At 40.3% G+C, this 25,048-nt stretch overlaps 1 protein-coding gene across 4 annotated transcripts in view; it reads right to left on the bottom strand.

Moving 5' to 3' along the window:
• BMPER (BMP binding endothelial regulator) overlaps positions 1-25,048 on the bottom strand; it is a 313,199-nt gene that overhangs the window by 284,189 nt on the left and 3,962 nt on the right. For 3 of the 4 annotated variants that reach the window (XM_088166083.1, XM_088166076.1, XM_088166078.1), the window contains exon 3: positions 4,696-4,795. In XM_088166083.1, coding sequence (XP_088022209.1) covers positions 4,696-4,795 — 100 coding nt within the window. Of the gene's footprint in view, positions 1-4,695; positions 4,796-5,497; positions 5,519-25,048 lie in introns of those variants that run through there. The other variant, XM_088166093.1, reaches the window with a different exon arrangement.

Genomic DNA, 25,048 nt, shown 5'->3' with positions numbered 1-25,048 from the left:
AAACTGTAATTCTCAAAAGTTGATAAGGACAGAAATGCAAAATTGCATATGGGAAGAGAAAGAAAATTCTTAACATATTTTCTTTGTTGTAAAAGAATTCCCATCAACTTTGTCTTTACCCAGCCATAGAAGATTAAGATTCTTAAGAGAGTAGAATATGGCACACAATTTTAGAAATGCAAACTTTATGCAGTCCTGACCCAGTAATACCACTTCTTCAGAGTGCAAATAACTTACTATTCGATGTGTAGAGAACTCTATATCTAAGTGACAGGTTTCCATCCAACTAAATAAGATAATGTTGCCAAATCTATTTCTGTAATCTCAGTGACCTCATAAGTTTTCATTAAATATATTAATTAAAATGAGAGATGAAAAGTGGCCTATTTATCCCATGCAAAAGTAATAAGAGGGCTTAATTTTTCAGTATTTTCAGAATGAATAGCATGCCAGAGGCATGTGGTATATTTTATAAACTACAGTAAATATCTGTCAAAAGAATAATCTTACTGAAAACTTTTCCTATTAGACTGAGTCACCTGCATTCTCCATGCAGCAAAGAGCCATAATTATGGGCCCACATTTCTCTGTTCCAGACTTTTCACAAACACACAGCAAAAGTGAGCTTTGCCCCACCAACTTTACAATTAAGGTCCTAAATGGGCATAAAGTCAAGAACAGTGTTAAAACACATCGCTAGTGTCGAGGATTTAAATCTTAAATCTTAATTTAAATCTTAGACCTCATTGCAATCTACAATTTCCTCACGAGGGGAAGCAGAGGGACAGGTAGGGCAGGCACAGGTCTCTTCTCTATGGTGACCAGTGACACGACCTGAGGGAATGAGGCTGTGTCAGGAGAGGTTCAAGTTGGATAGTAAGGAAAGGTTCTTCACTCAGAGGGTGGTTGGGAACTGGAACAGTTCCCAAGGGAAGTGGTCACAGCACCAAGCCTGACAGAGTTGAAGAAGCATTTGGACAATGTTCTCAGGCACATTTTTACCCTGCACAGGGCCTGGAGTCAGAATTTGATGATCCTTGTGGGATCCTTCCAACTCAGGATATTCTGTGATTCTGTGACAAAGCAAAGCCAAATCTTTTCATTCGCTACTTTCCACCACAGTCAATTTTGATTGCGAAAGCTGTACTAGTGACTGCTCTGTACTTTTTCTATTCATTACAAAACATGAAAAACAGAAGTGCTAGAAATTATCTATGTAGTGTACAAATACCCAAATGGAAGCAAGGGACTTATGCTCAGCACACCACCATTTGCAGGAAAAGTTCTCTACCAACAATTCAGTTTCTCCTGTATGAAAAGCTCTGAATAATAGAATTCAGGTGCGTGCATTTCTGCAGATACAATCATAGAATAGTTTGGGTTGCAAGGGACCTTTAGTCCAACCCCACGAGGAATGTCCTCGTGCTCCTCCTGATAGAATAAAATGCACTGGCAGAAGTGTCACAAATGACTCATGAGCAGTGATCTCCTTCCTACACGAGTCCACTCTGGAACATGCCCTTTGGCCTTAATGTTATCTTCCTGATGTTGCACTCAGGTGACAATAGCCATTCATTCATTCATTCATTCATTCACTCAGTCATTCATTCATTTCTTCATAAGGTAGGAAAATGTGAAACTATCAAAAAGATCTGGCAAGAGCCTATAAGGCCTGATTAAGCTCTCCCAGGCTTTAGGAACAAAGCCAAGAAAAAAAGCCATCAGGTTCTGATGTTTTTCCTTGGTAATATTTTGTTCATGTTTAGATGAAATGCAACTTTAAATAAAAAAAAAAGAGCCAAAAAACCCTGTTTCCCTTTTCCTGCTTGCATTCCCCATGGGCACTCTGGCAGCTTGACAAAATAGTAACTGAGAATAAGTGCTGTAGGGCCAAGTCCTACCAGCAGCTGAGCTTCGTGGGGGGAGTGCTGGGGAGCTGAAAAAGGGAGTAGCTGAAATGCTATGTTGCCAGGCTGGTATTTGCAGCCTTGATTCCCCAGTTACTCCCCATGGGACACTCATTTTCAGTCTCACACAAAACAGAGCAGTGTTTAGAGTGGTGAGAGAGCAAGCAGCCTCCGCTGGGGTAGAGGTGGTTCCATCAGCCTCTTCCCCTGGAACCAGAACAACCTGGTGACAGAGTGTGGTGTCAAGACTGTGGGAGTTAAATGAGTGCATATTTTGCTTTGCCTTTCACAAAGTGCAAAAAGACTTATTCAGAAATTTCACATTTACTTTGAAAATTCAGTCTTTGAGAGCTTTTTTTTTTGTTTGAATTACGATATTTAATGTTCTTCTTGCATTTTTAGCACATGGAAGTTGCCATCTTAGATCAGACCAAGAACCCTTCTAGTCAATTAGCTTCTGTCTGATAGCAGCTACTAAGAGACGCCTTAGGAAGTGTGAAAAATACAGACCAAGGTCCATAGTTCTAGTTTAGCCCCCAGAAGAGCAGGAATAAGCAGTCTGTCTGACTCAGAGGGAAAACAGGGCATTTTGGTTTGTATCTTGCTCCTTTCCTAACAGAGTTCAATTTTCTCTTGGGAGAATAGCTGAATGTTGAGTTGATTGGGCCACAGAAGTATCTTTTATAACACTCAGAAATAGTTGCCATTCAGTTATTGTCAACTCAGAGCCCAGTATTGTATTTGTAAAGTTAGGACTGTTTTGCCTTATATGCATCCATTTATTCCCATCCACATTAACTTCCTTTGCTGCTTTGTCATCAGTTGTTCAGTGCCTGTTCAACCTTCTGCAGCTCCTCACAGGCTGTCCTCTTGCTTTACTATGCTACAGAGATCAGGTCACCAGCAGCAAACTTCCTGACCCTCCTCATCCCTTTTCTATATCATTTCTGAGCACTTTGACAAATAGAGATCTTTGCAAGGATATGTTGGCAACCTTTTTTCACTATGAAGACAACCATACATTAGTTACTTATTTGCTGATGAGAAGAGCATCTCTAAAAACCCAGGGCTGCTTAGTTTCTTCAGCAGATTCCTTATGAGGGATCTTGTTGGATGCCTATTAGTGGCATCTCTCTGTCCATTGATACATTCAAAGGACCCAGGCTAACTCATCCCTCTTCTATCCTGCTAATTCTGTTTTTGAATAGTTTCTATGAATTATCCCATTAGAGATGTCAAGCATATCAATCTGCAGATGCCAGGCACAAGACTATCAATAATGTTCTGTCAGTACCCACCCCAATTCAGGATAAAGAGAAACACCAGACAAAAAATCTTTAAAGGAGTCTGAATTAAAATATTGTTTTTTCAGCTTTTAAACATTTACTCTTTTCATTTTGCACGCATGCATGTATATATGCATATTTGTATATATATAATTTTTAGACCATTGAGCAAATTCCCATCCCATTATGAAATTGAAAAATCAAACTCCATCCTAATCCAACCGACACTTAGCAACCTTTTCCTACAAAGCTGATACTAAACACAATTTGACAAAAGAAATCAATTACATGTAATTTATGTAAAATCTGTTATTTCAAATTATTATTGTTTCAGTAATGGTTTAATTGTTTTCCAGTTAATTTCCTTCTCTTTTAAGTGCCATGTTTCTAGACAAATCCTAGAATTGGGGCTTGCCAAACCTATTCCAAAGCTGCAGCACAGAAGAAAATATAAGTACAGCATCTAACACACCTCTGCAACCTTCCAGGAAAAATATACATTCAATATTTTCTCTTCCATCTGAATTCCAGCATTATCTGTTTTCCTGCATTTGCATTTCCTCTGGGAAGGCAAGAAATGCTTTATTTCCCAACAATTTATCCTACCCTATCTCCCTCTCAATACTTCACAATCACCAGTGGAGAATTAAAAATGACAGAGGAAAATAAAATAAAGCTGCCTGAATTTGACATTCTCCACCTCGTTGATTGTGGAAGAAGTCCCTCAGCAAAATTAGTGCTTTAGGGCACGTTACTTACATCAATACAAAAAAAGAAAAGACTACTTTTCAACTTCATCCACGTGCATATTTTTCATGTCATTAAACATAGCAGATACATGCCATGCATGCTAACACTTTTTTACAATTATTTAATCATTATCTCATTTTAAACAGCTTGGAATATATAATATTGGTCAATAAATAAATGTATAATATTCAGATTGTTGTTTATTTGCTTTTCATTAAAATGTCCACAATATTATTGTTTGAATAAGGAAATATTTAATAAAATTAATAAAATTTGCTTGGTTTGTTTCCAATATGAGGAAAAATAGGAAATATCCATAGGAATGGATAATGACCCTGCTCTTTATTACTCAGAAGTATTATTCTTATTCTGTCCAACCACATAAAAATTTAAAGAGATTCTTACTGACAGGCAACTACTAACAGATTGATGTTGACTGAAAGTATTTCTGATAAGATTAGAAAGGGGATAATTCTAAAAAAACTGACAACCTAGTGATGAAGAATAAAGATGTATTTCTCAAGGATTGTTGCTGTGCAAGAACTAATAATTGCAGGACAAATATGTGAATTTATGTATTTCCCTCAGCTTTATAAACATATATATTTAAATTATGGTTACTACCCTTTTCTAGCCTCTGATGACAGCCAAGTCCTACCTGAGAAGCTATGAATTTTATTCTGTCTTTGGCAACCTCAATGTGCACTGATAACATTTTAAAAAGTGAGAAAACAACAGGAAGGGAATGGCACCTTTGCAACGCTCACAGCAAGCTCCTCTCTGCTTAATGACAAGAGCACAGTCCTTGGAGAGCACTGGACACTTCTCCCTTTTGCACGTCACTTCCTTATTCTGGGGGGAAAAAAAAGAAAAAGACAAAAGTTATTGCAAGCAGACCAAACCCAAGGCTAGAGGATCTTGCAATTCAGAAAGTAAAATGTGGGGCCAGCAGTCTGCTCTTTTGCTTCAGGAGAGGTCCTTGTGATTCAATACATCTTTCTTCTCTTGAAGGAACACAGTAGAAAACAGTCATTGAATAATCCAGGAGCCCAAGTAAATGGTGTTGTCATGACTGCTACCCAGTCTCATATAGAAAATGTACCGCAGTGAAGAAATCCATGTTACTTAAATGAACAACTACCTACATCGTGTGCTTGTTAAAATATCCTCAAGGCCTTGAGAAGCTGCCCCATGAACTGCACAGCTCAGGAATCACATCTCACTGTGACAGAGAAACACCACAGAAAGAGGCAGAAACCTCAAAGAAAACAAAATTCTGCCACTGCAGAAAATCAATTTTACCTAGAGGTTCTTTAAAAGATGATACTATGTTCTAAACCAGGCAAGATGATTAATGTAATTCATCTTTCTCCCCAAAATGCTGAGAATCAATGAAACACCATGAGCAGACAGAGTCACTGTACATTATAGTGTCATCTTGCTATGGCAAAAAGCCAGTGATTTCACAAGGCAAAGAGCACATTGACCACAGTAAGGAATGTGAACAGAGGATGTGCAACAGCAGGCAACAGAAATATTCCATTTATTGCCTACCTTGCCCCAGTGATGTCAACTCTTCTGGTTATCCCTGCCATTAAATAGGTGCAGAAAACAAATACTTCAGGTGTTTATTTTAGCAAAATTTTGCTACTTCAAATTCCTTATTTAAAGTAGCCCTCTGAAGTCACCTCCACCTATAATTAGTAGCTCAGTTCATTAGGTGACACAGGTGGTCATCTAGTACATGCAAGTACCCACTTCACCCAATCTTATGACTTAATTAGAGACCAAAAAATTAAAGGGCTAGAAAAATGTAAATCATAAAACTAAACAAAAAGAAGCTGTGCTTTCCAGTCTTTTTATTTTGCTCCCTGTGGCCTTATTCAAGGTGCCTGTGAAGAATAACATGCAGCTTTTATTACACTCCAGCCCTTTGTCTAAAATCAGAGGTTTATTTACTTCAAAGTCACTGCCTGATCTGATGGGAGCTATAAAGGCACTTCAGTCTTATCAGTGTAAATGAGGACTCACTCTCACCAAGACAGTGTGAAATCAGCAAATGAGAATCAGGCCCTAAAGTGCAGCTGTAGCAACACAATCACTGTAAAAAGCCAGGTCACTACTACATGCTGGTTGTTCTGCATCACTCCAGCACTGCAGAACAACCAAAAATGCAATTTAACCAGCAGGTTAAGCTGAATTATGGCAGGTCTGTAGCTCTGAAATGGCACAAAGCAGTCACAACACAGAATTGCAACTAGTTCAATATCTCTTTTAAAGAGCTCAGTGGAATCTTGATCCCCTTTACAGGAACTTAGTGCCCCCACAAAGTCTGCTCAAGGGCAGCAGAATCAAGCTTACCAACTCAACTACAGTCTGTATTTTAAAGGGTTCTGCTAAGATCTGATTCTCTTTAATGAGTTTGCTTAAGGAAAGATTTAATTATCCTATCAGCCCCACTACCTTTATCTGTGGGAAAATCTGTGAAAGTGGGTGTGAAGGAAGAGCAAAACTCAGTTTAGAGTTTGTTCCTGCAGAGAGCATGGTTCACCCAGCTGCAGCATGCATCATGCACCTCTGAGAGAAGCAAGCTGCACAGTGCCCTTCAGAACCAACCAAGCTGGGCTGGATGTGTGTAAGGGGGGCCAGTGGGCAGCTACCCATCGGACTCCTTCCTCAAAGGATGACATTATTGTTGCAGATGGCAGCAAGAGAGACAAAAAGTAAATAACACAGCTCTGTATTTATTTTTTTTTTTAATTCCCTAATTCCCAGAGGACTACTGGGGTAAATTCTTCATGCAGCCCAGCTTCCCAGGCAATTTCTCCCCTGAGTGCTGTCTGCCTCCTTCTGCCTTTAGGTATGTCTTGACATGGTTTCTTCTTGTTGGCAATGCAAGGAGTTCCCAAGGATGACCCCAGCACACCTATTTCAAACAGAAGATACTTACCTGCTACTGTTCCCAGTAGAAGCCTCCTGTTTCCCCCATGTTGCTAAAATCAGAAAAATTCTCGCCAGTTATGAGCTTGGTATCATTGAGCCACCCTAGGGACCAGCCAAATTTGGGTCTTGCTCTTCTTTCCTTATCACCAGCAAAGCTTCTGGTTTAGCAGGTTTTCTGGGAGGGAAGAGTTTGGAATTCACGTGCTGATGCCAAGGGCTGTTTTGCATTAAGCAGTTGTTCCACATGAAGAATATTAGTGGCCCACAGTGCAGTGACAGGAACTGAAGGGTCCTTCCACCTATGAGGGTGTCTTAAGCAGTAGGCTACAGATTCATATTTCCTTTCTCTATCTCAGTAGACTTTGAACTATTTGCTGTTCAGTAGCCTGGCTTTGGCAGAAAGGGGTTTGTTCTTCGTGCTCCCACAAGCCACTGGTTCTTACAGCAAGGGTACTTGTGCGAAAAGCAGGGGATGAGGCATTGGATTGCCTCTGGATGTGGAGGGCAGCAAATCTGGATCACTGACTCCAAGCTCAGTTATTACAGCAAGGTGCTGAAAGGCGGGGAGGAGGTGCCACACTCACCACCCACTGCACTTTTTTTGTTGTTGTTGTTGGTTTTTTGGTTTGGTTTGGGTTTTTTCATTTTGTTTTTGTTTGGTTTGGGTTTTTATGTTTTGGTTTGATTGTTTTTCCTAAAATCAATATGGAAGATTAGCTCTGTCCCTTGGAGGAGAAGCTGCATCCTCCTGCCTTAAAGAACAGATTCATGTATCCCAGGTAAATAGAGCCAATCTTTGCCAGCACAGGAGCAGCCAAGCACTAAAACAGGGTAGGATTTGCAAAGCTGATGTTCATCCTCTATAGCTTGTTATAGGCAAGGCCCAGACAACTCCAAAACAGGCTATTTCAGAGGTCATCCCAAGCTGCCTAACTCCCTGTCATGAGGGCTGGACTGCTCCTCCAGAGTGCGAGGTATAGCATCACTCAGGGTCGCAGCCCTACCACTCCTTGTGGAGCCTTTTGTTCAAAAAGCATACAGTAGAGCCACAGTTGCAACATATTGCTGCCCTGGTATAGTCCTCATGGCAAAATCCCTCTTGAAGTAAGACAATGAATGCAGCTCCAGGGAAGTGCACCCTCCTACTGCTTCTATTACTATTACCCCAAAATTATTTTTAAAAGTCCTGCTGTTTTATATCAATGCTGTATCTTGTGGAAAACAAGGTCAGCACACGTGGAGGAAAGGGTTAATGTACCATGCTGATCCATCACAGGCCTGCAGCAGATAAAGCAGGGCTGGTAAATCATTATTTAGTCTATTGCAGTCAGGCATTATCCAGTGCAGATCTCCTGGGTCCACTGGGTGTAAAAGTACAAAAATAAAACAAAAGAGTAATTGTCATCTGGAGGCTGGGTTTTTCCCTTCACCCAGTTGCCCAAAACAGTGCTTTAATGTCTACTGTCCAGCTGCTTGTTTCAATTTTGCTGCTTTCTCCCCTCCCATTTCACAAGGGCAAAGTGGAGGCTGAGAGCAAATGGAACTTAAGCCACAAATCCTTTCCTTCCAATTATGTTCTCTCCTACCCCTAGTAATCATAACAGAAATTTCATTACTTGTCCCAGCCATACATTTAGAAAGTCGCTAAGTAGCTGCATGCAGGAGAGCTGTATTACCAAGCCTCAATCTGTGCTGTCAACAGCATCTCTGAATCTGTTGAAAGCTCTCAGATGCTTTGAATTTTGCTGTTCTTAAGAGAAAACTTCTTAGACGGCAACAATCAGAAGCCAACAGTTATGGGAGGGTAGAGGATTTTTTTCCCTTTTGTTTAAAAGACATTCACTCTGGCACCAAGAAGTGCAAAAGAGACACATGGTCCATAAATACATAAACCGTTTGCTAAGTCAGGAACCTGGGAGTCAGTCAAATCCATAATAGGATCCCAGGATTCATAATAAATAACTTTTAATTATAGTCCTGCACAATAGTTATTTTAAACAGATGGTTTATAGATTCACATCTGGGATTTTTTTTTCCCAGTTTAATGCTCAGGCATACACACAGAAAGGGAGAGAACCTCAGCTAAGGTTTCTATTAGTGTTGGAAAAGTACGTATTGTTTTAAAAGGGGTCAGGCTGATCCAGAACAATGCTGCTGCATCTGACGCAACTCCCCAGTCAGTGCTCAGCTCAGCAAAGGGTTCATTCTGGAATCCCAGACTCCCTTGGAAAGGAAGATTTAGGGAAGTGCTGGAGGATCACCCTGGACTCCTCACTGCATACACCAAGCCCAGCTGCTGGAAAACTTGTGTTTTAATGCATCTGGGGAAAAGATCCGAAATTTTGTTGGGTATCCATGTTTCTCCCCTCTCCCACACTTTGCCAGTGAGAACCAAGGATCTCCTTAACTTGGCATGCAGAGGTGATGTTAAATTCCCACACAAGAGAGATACACTAACCAGACCCAATATTACTGCTTCACGTTACCTTTCCTACAACCTCCTCTCAACACAATTTGTTCACCTTCTACATACACCTCATATTTTTACTTTCCATCAAAGAACCCCACACAAAACAGCCCATTCTGGCGACAAACTGTATCAAACTAACAGCCTTAAACTCATATGGTACAGTTAAATAAAATGCCAACATGAAAAGAAAAAAAAAACCACACACACTAAAAAGGAGTCTGAATATTTGGCAGAGATCTTGGAGAGGATATGTGCCAAACCACAGCTTGGGAGCCACAGCCAACTTTCTTCAGGGTTCCCCACTGGACTCCTGCTGGCTCACAGCAGCCACCAGGAGGATGGCTCTTTTCAACCTGGATTTGTCTTCAAGAAGAAAAAAACCGAAAAATAAGAGTCTGCTTCATTTATTCAGGACTTTATGAAGGAGTGCTTCCATCAATGGTATTCTGAGCCCACTCCTGTGCTGTAACAGCTTGCTGCAGAAGACACTACAGATGCGGTTTCTCAGGGGGCCAGATGTCCACAGTGATGGTCTCGGGCTGTTGTTTTTTTCTTTCTTTCTTTTTATGTATTGAAAATGCTTTTAGGGAGATTGCGCTGCATTTCTGATACCCTGAGGTTATTAATTATTTATACTGAATGGGAAAAATTATACTTAAACTTTAATTTAACCAAAAAAATGCTGAGGAGAGAAAAATAATAAAAGCAAGACAGACAGATTAGATAGAAATACCAATTACCGTTAATGATTAATCCTGAAAACATTCATTTTTTACCATTATTCATCACAGTCCCGCTGGTGATTCTGATAGGACTCCTCACCAAATAGCTCAGGGTGTCCTTAAGTTTCTGCTAGGAGCAGCCTGTGGGATTACCCATGAAAACAATAATAGTTTTCAAACAGTGGCAAAAGTTACCCCCAAGGAATTCGGGATGGAGCTTTCAAATACACACATGTGACCTTAGGAGAAGAAAGAGCCATTTAAAATTAATGAAACAAGTGTATTCAATTCACATAGGCAGCCTCTCCACGGCAAGGCAAAGGGCAGGCTCGAATGCAGGCTCCCACCACGTGCTGTGATCCCCAGGTTCTTAGGCCATGCTGCTGGGCTCTCTGCCAGGTGTTGCACTCAGCCAGAGCATCCTCTCAAGCACACAAGAAGTCACACTCACGCCACACAGGCCACAGGGGCAAAGGTTTGGGCCAGCACTGGTCACAGGCTCTGTCCCTCAGCAAAGCCTGGGAGCTCCCAAGCCTCTGCCTGCACCTATGTTTACATGCAAACAGCCCCAATGTTGGGCCAACTTGAACTCAAGGACAGGCTCAGACACATGCTTAACTCATGGTATAGACAAATCCTAAGGCTCTTTCTGAAAATAGTATCCTGGGTTTCTTGGCACTCCTGCCTGGAACTCTCTGTCTCAGGTCCGATTTACAAACCTTGCTTTAATTGGCAGAGTTAATGCAAGCAAGAGATCACTGCAGAAATTGTGGGACTGCTGTCTTCCATGAACAGTTCTCTACCTGAGCAAGAGCCACACAATTGGGCTTCAGGGAGAAGGCACCACACATTTGCAGACCCTTTGAACCACTGTCAAGGGAGATGAGGAAAAGGTCTCATTTCCGTTGTTCCCTTCCAATTATCTGCTGGGGTTTTTCTCCCTTGCAAAACAAATTTTGTAGGTACAGTAAAAAAAATGGCTTAGCACACTAGATGCATTTCTAAATTCAAGGTGGAAAAAGATATTTCTCTATGAAATTATATTTGCCCTCTGGAAAATGATCGACTTCTCTCCATTTGCCCACATAAACCTACAAAAACCAAGGCATATGCTTCACCAAGAAAGAGAAAGGTCCTGTTGTTTTAAGCACATAAGAAAACTCACAGGAGTGAAGTCAAACATATGCTTCAATACCTTCAGCATTAGGTCCTTGCCTGTGGCAGAACATGACCATGATTTCAGCATGAATTGCATTAGATATAAATGACAGTATTTTTGTTCAGTTCACAGTTTCTCTTTCCTTTTTTGAGCAAAGCACTCAGTAGCCTCCAATTCGCTCCCTCATCCCTGTAATCTGTTTGGTTTACCTGGCCTCTCAGGGTGAGCAGGCAGGGGGCTTCAGCCTTCCCTCTGATGATGCTCAGCTAGAATCAACCATCCCCCTTCACAATTTGAGCTCTCCCCAGTCCCTAAGAAAGATGATTAAAACACAGGCCCTGCTGAAAGATAACACTAAATTTCACTTCAAATGGGTATTCCCCACTGCTGTGAGGAAGACATGAGTATGTGCAAGTGATTCAGGACAAATCACTCAAAACCCTTAACAGACTGGACAGACTCTTTTTTTTTATTTTTTCACTGTACTTAATGATGTTCACCAGCACGAGAAAAGTGACCTTGGTGGTCTACTGCAATCCCAACACTCCCTGACAGTAGCCCTCTGCACCAGTATTTAGAAAAGAAAGCATCGTCTCTTCCTCCTACATTTGCTGGCATTAATACTTAGGCTGCAACTGAGGTCAGGGTCCCAGAACATCAAACCTTTTGCAGCACACCCCTGCTCCAGTGAGCTGTGGGACAAAGTAGATGTGGCCAGACACAATTCCTGTAACTGCAGATTGAGTCAGCAGGAGAGCCAGAGCAGGATCCAGACCATGTAGCTCTCAGTCTCCCTGTCTACACCTCAACCTCCAAGTGCAGCTTCAGATTAGAGTTCTTCAGCTACAGTTATAGGCAATGTTCTTTACCTGTCAGCAGAATAGCATGACAGTCTTCTAGCAATAAGAGACAGGGTGTTCACAAGTTCCCAGCATTTCATACTGTAGTAAAAAAAACAAAACCATAGTAATCCAGGAGCCAGATTTCAAGGAAGAGTTATACACAGGGATTCTTGTGGGAGACCACATCTTCACATTTCATGAGATACACACTTTTAAAATTCACATCTTTTTCTGTGAATTAATTCACAGGATTACATTTCCACTTTGTCAATGAAAAGTTTGAATTATCATTTACCTAAATCTGATGACAATTCCTAAGAAAAAGGCATGCAAAGGCAATACCTGCCAATCTGGGGCTCCAGCTGCAAACCTGTACTTATGCTCCTATAAAAGGTTTCAGCTCACTGACCCAGCCCTGTGAGTTTATGATCTATGCCTTGCTGGATGTTCTCAGCTACTCAGATCAGTCAGCAAAACTTTTTGTACGATTACTGCCCAATTTATTTTCAGCTAAATGGGTGGTGCTGAGGGCATGGTCCAGCCTTGTCCTAGTCTTGCTTATTCTGACTGAAGCTGGTGGATAATTCATTCTCCCAGAGAAGTGACAGGCAGTTGAGGGCCATAAAAGCTTCCACTACCTGAGCTTGATCAACTAAGCACAGCTGAAATCAGCAGATGTGGAACAGCTTTGCTGTCCTGAGCTTATTAGCTCCTGGAGCATACTGGTCCCCCTTAAGTGCCATAGGATGGTTTGGAGAAGGATAATTCTGCCAAGAAAATTGGTCTGAAAACACCCTAAATAAATTCTAGTCTTAAAAATCTTTGAAGATGACACTCATGAATTATCAAGCTGATTTCATAGAGGGCAAAGCAGATTACATCAAAGGTTTAAAATAAATTATTAAATCATTTGCATTCAGAAAATTTTAGATTAAGCCATGGTGTCATGTTCTTGCTCATCTCAGAAATTAACTCTACCCATCAAAAGAGTGCCCTGACAATATTCTGCTTTCGTTTTTTTACTAATGTTATCCCAGTACTATACACTGTTATTTACCAGTAGATATTGTCAATGAGAGAAAAACAAAGACATTAAAACAATAAAAAGGACATAAAAATCAAAGCACATCAAAATCAATCAGTCCAGAATACCTATTTTTTGATAACTACATTTTCTATTAGAGACTGAATACTGGCCAAGAGTATTTTTTCTTCTAATGTTGTGAATTAAAATTTCATTTGACATTTATTAAAAAGAGGTTTGTGCATTGACTGGTTTTTAAATAAATATAATTTAATCACATTTTGATAGGCTAAATCCATGAAAAAATTATCCAAACAATAGTTACCTGTCATTGCATCTTGATTACCTTTTCTGTCTGAAGCCTGCTTACTCAGTCTCTACACTGGAGGTTTCAGCAGTGGCAAATGCTCTAGTTTTGAGCTTCAGTCTGTTCTAAAAGCTTTGAACAAAACAGCCCTTGAGGCCATGCTCTTCTTAAAGACTTTAAAAAGCCCGATGGGCCTCCTAACTTACTCTGCAACCAATCATATCCCATGAAGAATCTCACTTCTGTACAATACAAAAACTGGGCTAGATTAAAGAAAAGGAAAGAGAAAGATCAGGGTCCCCTGCTGCTCTGTCTGGCCAGAATCACATCTTTTACTGCTCATATCCTCTAAAGAAACGATGCTTTCATGATATATTACCCTAATACATCACCAAGTGACAGTTTTCTCATGATACGGTATCCTCAAAGGATGTGATGCATGCCAGAAGCAGCAACAGGAGATCTCAGCTGAGGGAGAGAAAGGGAATGGTATTCTTATTTTCTTTCAAATGTTTAAGCTTCGCTTTGGGGTTTTCTAATGTTATTTTGAGATGAAAATCCCTGTCAATCGTAGCTTCATAATCCAGAGGACTCCTAGAAGTTTTGCAGTACAACTTTTAAACCAGAAAGCACCAAAAAGCAGTCTCTTCATTTAATTGAAGCAAGTTTTGAAATAGGACCAAAATGCTTGAGGAACAACAACCAAATAAAAATAGCAGCCCAAAAGAAAGAAGCAGCAAGAGTCTGTTTTCTATTATGAAATTATTTAGGGAAAAGGCTTCCAGACACTGCTGTTTTAATGAACTTGCAAGGAGACTGAGCACTGACTCCGAATTTGTTTTCTTATGTGATCTTGCCTGTGCTAAGCAGTGGTTTTAGAAAATAAGAAGAGGTCATTCACAGCAGTCTGTAGAAAGAAGGCACAGCCTCCAGCTTGTCAGTCAGTATAGAGAAGAGTGGGAAGAGACAAGGAAAAGGAGCATTTCAGGCAGGATGCCTCAGAGGAGGAAAAAGCTTTCAGGGTCTTTTAATGCTGCCTTCAAGTCGAAAAGGCTCACTCATTTTGATGCAACTGCTGCTTGGCTGCTAGTAAAATCTCATAGGGGCCATGGTAATCCTGGGTCATGGGCAACTCATGGCAGGCATCACCCTCAAGGTGCCTTCAGAATTAGTCAGAAAACCTTATGACACCATGATGTTTAATTTGACACATTTCACTTCTGTGTGTTTCTACTTCATAACTACTGAAGCTTCTTTGCTTCCATCAGATGCAAAGAAGAAAGGTAGAATAAGCTTTCCTTTGTTGTGATTAATCACACTGCCAAATTAAGTAAGATTGTGACTTTCAAAACTTCAGCCAACACTGTAGCTAATACGAGAAAAAGCATATTTTGACTTGTGAACTAAGCAAAAGCAATATGGAAGTCATTGAGAGGAAACTAAAAGCCAAAGTTGTCAATGTCACTTTCACAGTCCTTGAGCTGACTTTGACTATATTTTGTGGCCTGGCCATGGCTGCTTTTGGGTGAGATGTAATAGCCCTCAATCACAGCAGTGATCACTTAGCCACATAATAATACCACTGCAGTCAATGAAACCACCCATGAGAGCTCAGACCTTTGAGTCGAGTTCTTCAATGCAGACACATGCACAATGCCCTATGCTCTGGGTAGACCCTGTTAATTAAACACTTATTTTTAAATGCTGCTCTGGAAAAAATTTGCTGTCCAAAATAAGAAACTCATCTTGCACAAGCACTTTCTTCTTGAAAAATCCAGTGGTTAAAACATGTTTTTGCATAATTGTAGCCCTCCAGGGACAGTTCTCACTTCTGAAAAGCAAATTCCCTTCTTTCTGTTTTGCCCATGTACAACAAACAGGTTCTGGTATGTCTAAAGTTTGCAAATCTCAATATAATAATATATTGAATAGAAGCCATATAAGCAGATTTTTTTTCCTCAGCCTGTGTTCCCTTCTCTCCTTCCTTTCCCCTGCCTCACTTGCACTGCGAGAAGTAAAAAAAATACTGGTTTCTGACAAGTAAATGGAGCTGACATTAGAGTGAAGCTTGAAGGTGAACAGGGTATGCACAAGTCATTTGTCATCTTGACAAACTGAGATTTGGTCACCAGTGGGACACCTGAAAGACATCTGAACAGTTGGCCTTGACCACCAGCATTTCTTACAGCTTATAAAGGGACCCATAGGACCAAGAACACAACTTGCCTTTGGAAGTGACTCCTGCAGTGATACCTCTTGATAGATATAAAGGCAGTATGATATATCAGGTGCCATTAAGATCTTTGCTAGCAGGTTCTATTTACATAAGTATGGAGTGCAGATAGCATCTTGTTAACCCAATTAATGAGACTCAAATGTCAGGAAAGAGATTATGCCTGGCTCAAAGTCCACAATGCTCTGAAGGCAGACAGACATGATTTCATTGTGTGGGACAGCACTGTTCTCTTTGAGCAAGAACTCAGGCAGCAATCCTTCTACCTGGACAGCTAGGGGAGGCAGAAAGATGATCTAAAATCCAAAAGTTTCACGCCTTTAGCCCAAGAAGGGCTCTTTATGAGAGACTCAAGTGTAGTGTGAAACAGAGAACCTGAGGCTAAACCTAGGAAAACTAAAAAAGTATCCACTTAAGGTCTTGGAAACTTTTTTTTTTTTAATTGTACCTTCTTCTCCAATTAGAGAAAGTCCTTGTTGCCAAGTCACAGCCAAGTCTGGATTAGAAGAGAAACACTGTTTCATTCAGCCTGTCGACACTGCTGCATTTTACACGGGCAAATGAAACGCACTTCTCTGCCCTAAAGAAGAGAGGGAAATTTCCTTACCAAGATGAGATCACTAATCTCTTAATCAGTGACTCTCGACATACTGCTTTATACAATAAACTGCTGTTCTCCCTCAGCCTCCAGCTATTAAGCTCTATGATAGAGAAGCAGATGCTCCTGTCACCCAGGTCAGAGCATTGAACCCTGAATGGCACAGCATGAGGTGCTTGGCCCCGAAACAGAGGGGGGGTTTAGGGAAAGGCCTTGTACTCAGCAACTTCTATCAGCTCTCTGCTCGGCATGATGGCTCTAAGAAATTCCTATTCGGAGCTGTCTTCTCAATGGAGGAGACACGACAGAAAGCACGGGCTGCCTGGGCCAGCAGCCCAACCTCAGCACCACTCAGCAGACTAACCTAAATCCTCTGATGGGAGCAGTACCTTGTGGCCACGGTCACAAGTTGTCTCCAAACACACAGGAGTCATATTAATTCCCCAGAAGATGCTTCAAATTCTTCTAAACCTCTGGTTCCAGAGCCATGCGTAGCTTTCCTGAAGTCACATCATATGCACATCCTCTCCCACCAGCACTCCTTGTGCCCACTGAACAGGCTTGGAGCTGCTTACTCATCTCTCCAAATGGCTGCCTTCCAGTGAAACTCCCTTTTCTGGTACATGATTTGCTTCATTTTTCCCTTTTTTGGCTCCCACCTTTGTATGTTTCTGTACGTGGACTAGTTTAATTATTTCAAAAAACCCCAATGATATCAAAGATACTCCTTTTATACTAAAATGATTATACAAAGTTTTAGGCAGCAAATATGTACACTTCACATAACAACAAGTGCATTAAACCATTAAACCTGTGCAGTGTCATATACAGAAAAAAAATATTCTGTCACAAGCAAACGATCAACAGCCTCCCTGTAGTAGGAGAGCCTTCTGGTTAGCCTTCAGTTAACAGCCTTATCTCAGAGCCAGCCTCCCTGCTTGGCTCCTTCCTGCCCCAGTGGTTTCTAGGTGACACAACCTTGAGATGTTTCACTAACTGGCACAATCAGATCATAATCATTATGTAGCCCTAGAGCAGTTATTTATGAGCTCTTCTCCATCTCTCCTAAACCATACCTTAAATGTATATCCAGACAAAAAAAAAGAACAAGGAGACAATCTCAGGGCAACCAAAGTCTGTTATTCTTCATTCACTAATAAATCCTAAGACAAAACAGAAGAAAAACTTCAAACACATGATACTAGCTGGCCACCAGAACACATTTTGATAATTCCAAGCCTTGGGGAAACTCCTACTGAAGCCACTTTATATAAATGAACATAAACATGTCAGGAGAAGGTAAAAAACAAAACAAACCCCAAACAAGTAAACACAGTCCAAAACACATAGACTTCTAGCCTATGAGCTGTCAGAAATCTGATTTTCCTGGCCAGGGCTATGCAACATATTTGCTTGCATCTCCCTGGTTAGGGGGGAATGCAAGGTGCTGCTGCCATGCCTCAAGCAAGATTTAGCCATGAAAGAGGATTTGAGCCATACCATGGCCTTATGGGGAAAGGGGCAGCTGATCCTGCAGCCAACAGAGGAGCCTGGGGTTGCACGCCTGAGCTGCCCAGGGCTGAGCTATACCTGCTTTTCAGTGTGAAGCAGAAATGGTCCCACAGGAAGTTTCAATACTGCACGCTGAGGTTTACACATACTTTAGGCTGCATTGCTACGAGGCGACTGACTGCCAGTGCCTTGTGTGAACTAGACTATTTCTGAAGCAAAATGCAGTGCAACCAGGTCAGCAGAGCTCTGAGGCATAGTTAAAAATGGCCTCACTCAACCTCTAATACTGAGGCTTCATGCAAAAGTTTACTTGAAACAGGGACTCAAAAAAAATGGGACTGAAATTTGTCTGGGAAAACATCAGGTCTTTGACATCATTTTTTCTACATGGCATTTTATCATATCCCCATCCTTAGTACTCACAACAATAAATATATCTCAACTCTAATGCTGTTTCACAGTACTGCCTTTTGTCATAGCACTTCCCAGCACACACACGCAATGCTTCCCTCTCTGGAAAATCTGGGATACAATACAGAAAATTAAAACTATAGCCAGGAGGTTGATGTATAGAATGGATGACAAAAAAAGTAAAAAGGATGCAAATCATAGACAATGCATGAAGACAAGTTATTTTCTCAGTGAGGTGGTGATATACAGTCCTACTTTGACACCAGGTTATGGACAACTATCTAGAGCAAGGATTCTAGACGTGGGGAAAATGGGGGGGGGGGAAAGCCAGGAAAAAAGTCTAATAACTAAATGAAGAGACAGACAAAAAATATATGAAATTCAGGTGTCAGCACACAAGGTCAGCTTCTGAGGATGATAAGGGATGAGATCCATGCTGTACTTGGACCCAGACTGCAGCACTTGATTTCAGTTGGATGCAAAATGCTGCACAGAGCTCAATCGGCCAAACAGTCTGACTAGGAATTTTTTTAGCTGCAGCTTAATGCATAAGATGAAGGGCCAAGAGTGCTCAGAGGAAGTAATCACATCAGTTATTAGGCACACTATAAGCAAGTACCAGTATGATAGTCATTTTAATAGTAGTAATACAAGTAAAAGCTTTTATATAATTTTTTTTCTTCACAATGACCTTTTTATTTGACCATAAGCTCAATATAAAGAGGCTGCATTTTTATTTGATTTTTTTGGTTGTTTTTTAGCATTTTTCTCCCCTCAAAATTTTCTGTTAAAACATGATGGGGAAATAAAACCAGATATTTGGTGGGGAAAATATCTATTTTTATACAGCAGCATAAAGCAGAGCAGCAGAAGTACTGACACTGTGAGCCATTCACTTACAGAACCATAATTCTTTAAAGGACAATTAACAACTCAATGGAAGAAACCTGAAAGCTAATAAAAACTATATACAGGTATGCTTTTAAAGTGCCATTTTGATATTGGACCAGCTCTTTAATAATTTTTTTTCTTATTGGCAATAAAAAAGCCTCTTACCTTAGACTGATCCATTTTGCGCTTATTGTAGACGCATTCCAAAGACATTTGAAAGTTATATTATATTTTTCCATTTAGTTTACAGCATTTTTGTGCTCTTCACACTTTTCCATGTATTATTTATACTTATTATTTTGTATTTACGCTATCTGATCCTTTAATTACACCAAAGAGCATCTCATTTTCATACGAAAATGTGACGAATTGCATCTTCATCATTGTTGCAGTGACATATCACCTGCTCTCTTCCAGGAGGGTTTTGCCAAGACCTGTAATCAATTTAGCACTGTGTGCATATGTGTATTTGCTCAGTGCAGCTGACTATGTTAGAAATGTGCAAGTAGTGAACTCTTCACTAATCCATGTGGTCTGAGAACATGAAATAGCTTTTTCCAGCCTGCAGATTTCCAGAAAGGTTTCATCATAAGATGTTACCATGACTATGTACCACATCCCCAAAATAATTGTCACGACAAAGCAGAGTGATCTGAAGGCCAACATACCTGTGCAGGGATGTACCACAGACTGAGGCAGCTCTTGGATATGAAGTGCAGAAAGTGGACATGAACAGGTCCATGGATGGCACAGGCGCAACAAACAATACAATTCATGCTCATTGCCCAGAGGAGGAAATCAGATGAGACATTGCATGTGGTACTATTTGACCAGGTGGGCATACTCTGGACTTGAATATTCCTCAAAACTGCTGATGGGAACTTTAAGGATCAAGCCAGGGTAACCATCATCTACCAGACAGCTGTCAGGCAGGTGGAAATCTTGTTTCACAGGTGTTTTGCATGAATTAAGAACAAGTACAGCTGAACCTACCAGAATCATCCTCCAGAAGAGCCTACCAAAGCAATCACAATTCACCTCTGAGTCTTGACCCAAGTCACTTCTCTCCTGGCAAGACCTCCTTCATATATACATATTCATACATACATTTCTTTAGTTTCTATGACAAAGCACATATGGGATACTCTGCTGCACCAGACATAGTGTTATGTCTGGTTTTTGTTTTCAGGGTTTGTTTTTTGGGGTGGGGGTGTTAGTTTTTTTCATTTAAGAGCTGGCATATACATCTGTAATTGGGAAAAAAAAACTAATAAAACTTTCATCATGTTGAAGCACGTTTGCATTTCAGGAACCCTTCATGCACCAATCAAAAAAGCATTCTCTTTTGGAGTAATATGGGGGTGAAAACTATCAGTACACTACTGTATCATAGGCTTTTTTGTCTCTATTATTTTTATGAGTGAAGAGAAAGCTGATTGTATTATACAGTAATAAAGATCAAGAATATTTAAATTGAAAGATGCAGTCTTGGTAGACTCTGTAGCTGATGTATGTAAACTATTGAAATTTAATTAAATAAAATAGGTATGAAAGAATTGTTTGATGATTTTTTGTTTGGTTTTTAATACGCACTACTCCACTAAAAGTCATCTGGGCCACATTACACCTTGAAGCAACAACAATTGAATCCTCATGTACTAAAACACTGCCATCTTCACTGAACATGTGTCAAACACTTGCTCTCAGGCTGAAAGCTACGTGCTTTTAACTTGTGCACTATGCCTCAGAAGTCAGCTATGCTATAGGTAAAGAACCCCAGCACATCTAGTAGGTGTTTTGCTTTAGTCTGCAATGAGGACATGGTTTTTAGGATTGGGCTTCTTCTTGGCTGGGGATGTGTGTGTGCAGGGGGGAACAAATATCAAAGTTATTTCTTCCATTTTTTGGTTTGCTTGCATTTGGTTTCACCAATTTATTAGTTCAAGCTAAGCAGAACACTAAGACTTATAATGACAAATTTAACATAATTTTTTATGAGCAAAGGTCAAATTCTACACTACTCATTTGGATTTAAAAGTGGAAATTTAAACTACAGATTGATGTTTCATGATGAATAAAACTTATGGCAATCAAAGCTCTGATTTCTAGTTTCCTGAGCTCCTGTCTCCAAACTTTTCTCAGATTTCCAACACTTGGTTATCCTTCCTGGCTCACATTCATTTCCTTCTGGTCTGGATCTAGGTAATAAAAGGCTGAGACGTATGATTACCACTCCTCAGGTGCAATTGGCAAGTTTGAGGCACAAGCATGAGGGAAGTGGGTAGGAGAAAAGGTGGGGGAAATGGCTCTGGTTTAGATGTGGTTTGTCAAGATCATTACTGGCTTTTATCAGCTATTTCTTGACACAACTCACTTTGTTCTAAACTCTATTGGGGAAAAAAAAAGATAATAAAAGACCTTTTCTCCCCACAAGAAGGCATATAAAAACCTCAAATCATTCATTCTCTTAAAAAAAATTCTAAAAACCCTTGCAATGTCAAGGCCACCGTTAGCTGAGGTACACTTATCTATTTCCTTGCAGTTCCTCATTTCTACCCCGTCCCTTTCAGATGGCATTTTTAGTATGTTCATTTTGAAACTACATACACCACTGGCCAATGGACACATTATTCTTGGATCCCTGCTTGCTTCTGGCGAGGTGTTCAGGGTCCATGGAGATGCTGACAAATGAGCATGAAATGACATGGCTCTCCACACCACCACCTGTCAACGTTGTCACTGCTGAGCTCATCTCACCTTCACAAAACTCAGCACTCAGAACTTTAATTCAGGCTAAGTTAATTCTGTGGACTTTTTACATTCTCACCCTATAATTATGCACAGGTTTTCATTTCACCTATTTCCGGCGGACTGCAGCATTTTTATGTCTTTTCCATGTGTATGTTAAAGCACGTATTTCTTGAAAGCAAATGCCATAATATCAGTTGTGAGCCTACTTCTATTTTGAGTGTTAGATACCTTCCAGCCAAAAAGCTGTACCAACAAAAACTCTGCTGAATTTGATCATTTACCGTACTTGTACCAGAGCTGAACTTAAATATTCCATGCCTGTTTTAAATGCCGACACTCAAATAAAAGAAATCTAATCAAAAATTCCCTTAATAGTCCGTTAACAGCATTTTCCCCCTAACATTTCAAAATCCTCAATATACAAAAAGTCCCAAACTTACCAAAATGTGTTAGGCTTTCATATTTATGAAGTCTTGTTTGGTTCTACTAACAGAAATTTACTTATGCCTCCACAACCTTCAGCCAAAAACTTTCACATATAAAAGAGAAAGATCTGAAATTGTCATACACAACATGTTTGGGCTCCTTAAGCTGCACGAGATGTGCAAAGTGCTCCTATGGATTTAAAATATCATTTTTCTGTAGATGTGGGAGGATAATTTTAGAAGATAATTTTTGCATTAGGTAGTGTATCTGTAATCACTTGCAGTCTTAAAGCATTTAATAACTGGAATCAATTTCTCAAAGTGAATCAGTATAACTCCATTATGAATACCATCAAGATTATGTATTTTTATCTATAATCATCATTACCAATTCAGACTAGTTCCCTAAAACACAATTTTTTTCACTCATCTTCATAACCCAGTTTCACTTATTTGATTTCAGAAGCCAAGAAGACTCAAGACATTTTTACTGGTGACCATTAAGGATGACATAATGTCACAATCATATGTTCTCTATTTTTTTTGTACTATCAGGGGCCATACCGTTATCTGAAATAATAGTTTCTTTTGGTTTGACAATTTTTCTTCATAGACTTGGTTAACTTACTGCCCATCACATGCAGTATTTCCTTTCACTGTTTACCTTCATCTGATACAGAACTTGCTGCAGCTGGGAGCATTTCCCATCCTTTCACCAGAAAAGTTTTGAGTGATAAACACGGTCACAATGGGATGCTCCGCCATGGCACAAACAGCAAAACAATTTTCCAGTTCAACTTCTGTGTATCTGTTTAACCCATCAGCTCTAAGTACTTTCTCCAGTGTCTGTGTTTAATAGCATATAAGGTGAATGCATTTGAAAGTAGGTACTTTCAGTTGCCTTCAGCCTTCTTTGCCCTTTTCCAGTATCTCAAAATCCTACGGAAAACAAGGTAGGATGTTATATTCCCAGAGGCAGTGCATCTCAGAGGAGATGCAGAGCCACAAGACATTCAGAGTGGAAGTGGGCAGAACACCAGAGCACTCTGGCTCTAACAGCATATTGCAGATAGCAATAGCAAGTCATAAAGCATACTTCCCCAAACCTCTGTATCATGAAGATAGTTTTGTCTTTTGCCCATCCATGCCTCAGAAGAAGCCCAGGAGAGCAGACACACCAAAAATCTGGTATCTGTGCAGCCTGCCTGTTGTCAGAAAGACACAAAAGAAAATAAGTATGTTCACATTGTGACGTTGTCACCTGCATCCACTTGTAAAGTAGAAGTGCATGAAATAAAAAGCAATGTCTTTGTAGTCAAACCATTAGACCATGAGTTAGGAGACCTGAGCTTTCATCAGTCCTACAAGAAATTCCTTGTGGAAAAACCACATTCCATTCTTTTACTTTGATGTTTTTCTCTAAAAGGACAAAAATAAAATGGCCATTTGTTGCAGTCAGCTGCAATTTATGACAAGTTCTTTGGAGATCAAATTCATTCATGTTTGTGCCATTGCTAAAGTGTGATAATTGTAAAAGCTCACATTGAAACTCTCATCTTAGAGATATAAAAAATGACCATTTCTATGGCATTATTAAGACCATTAAGTAGACACAGATAAATTATGAATTTGGGAAATTGAGGTTTTACCCATAGAGGTTTATTCAGCTGGTAGTTCTTGCATGCAGAGCATTACAATGTTTACGTACACACACCTACACACCCTTAGTTTTACCTGTTTCCTCATATTAAAGGCAAGCATCACAGCTGTTCATGCACTCTAACACATTTCCTTTTCACAAGCAGGGACATCCAAAGCAGAGATATTTCACTGTGGGTACAGTGCCTTTTTATTAGAAAGCATCACTGATAATTTAGAAGTGAATGGCTTATCACACACCATATATGAAACCTCCAGCACATGACCCTCAATGTGAACTCCTGTATCACCTCAATTTCTCTTTCCACACGTTAGAGCAAGTGCTCAAAAATGAGCAAATCTGTTTTGATAGCTAAATTCAGCTATTTCTAGGACATCCCCACTAACGCCTCTCTTGTATTCAAGATTCAGGAGTTTGAGTTAAAAATAAAATTTTAAAACAAGAGCTAGAAGCTTCCACCAAAGCAGTGTCCACAGACAGCAGTCTGTGCTCTATCTGCGTTGCTTCTGCTCACGTTCCTACCATGAAGATCAGTCCACCCTGTCTCTGCTAATCAATGAGAAAAGACAACTTTTGGTTTTGGTCTTCCTGCCAAGACTTTCCAGTGGTGTAAAAGGAATTGATTTTGTAATTGCTCTTTGCAGTCCTCATTTCATTATTGCAACTTAGTCATAACCCATGAGCTTCCAATGTCTACCACATTTTTTCCTAGAGCACTACCTGTTGCTTTACCTCCAAAATTATTTAGCCTGTTGAGAGAAAGCCAGAGACCATTCGGCTGCTTCTCATTCCCTCTTGCTAGGATGCAGCTGCATGCTCCACAGGACAGTCTGCAAAGTTCTGTCAAACACTTGATGATACAGTTCCTGCATTTCAGTTCTGTGTCCTCTAATCTGTGAGATGGGCAAAGTCCAGGAAGGGAGTTAAGAAAATCATAGAATGGCTTGGATTAGAGGGACCCCAGAGAACATCTAGTTCCATGTCACCATGGACAGGGAGGCCACCCACTAGATCAAGTTGCTCAGGATGGGGGTGTGGCCTGGGACACTGCCTGAAATGGGACATCCAGAGTTATTAAGATATTCCTCTTCATCCCAGAGCTGTTCAGATTTCCACAACTTGTGTTGTTATTTATGGCAGCCTGTGGTAATGGACAT

This window comes from Sturnus vulgaris, chromosome 1 (genome assembly GCF_052056855.1).
Source record: "Sturnus vulgaris isolate bStuVul1 chromosome 1, bStuVul1.hap1, whole genome shotgun sequence".
In the NCBI taxonomy this organism is placed as follows: domain Eukaryota; kingdom Metazoa; phylum Chordata; class Aves; order Passeriformes; family Sturnidae; genus Sturnus; species Sturnus vulgaris.
The sequence above is the reverse complement of the archived record's forward strand: the minus strand, read 5'-3'. Positions and strand labels throughout refer to the sequence as shown.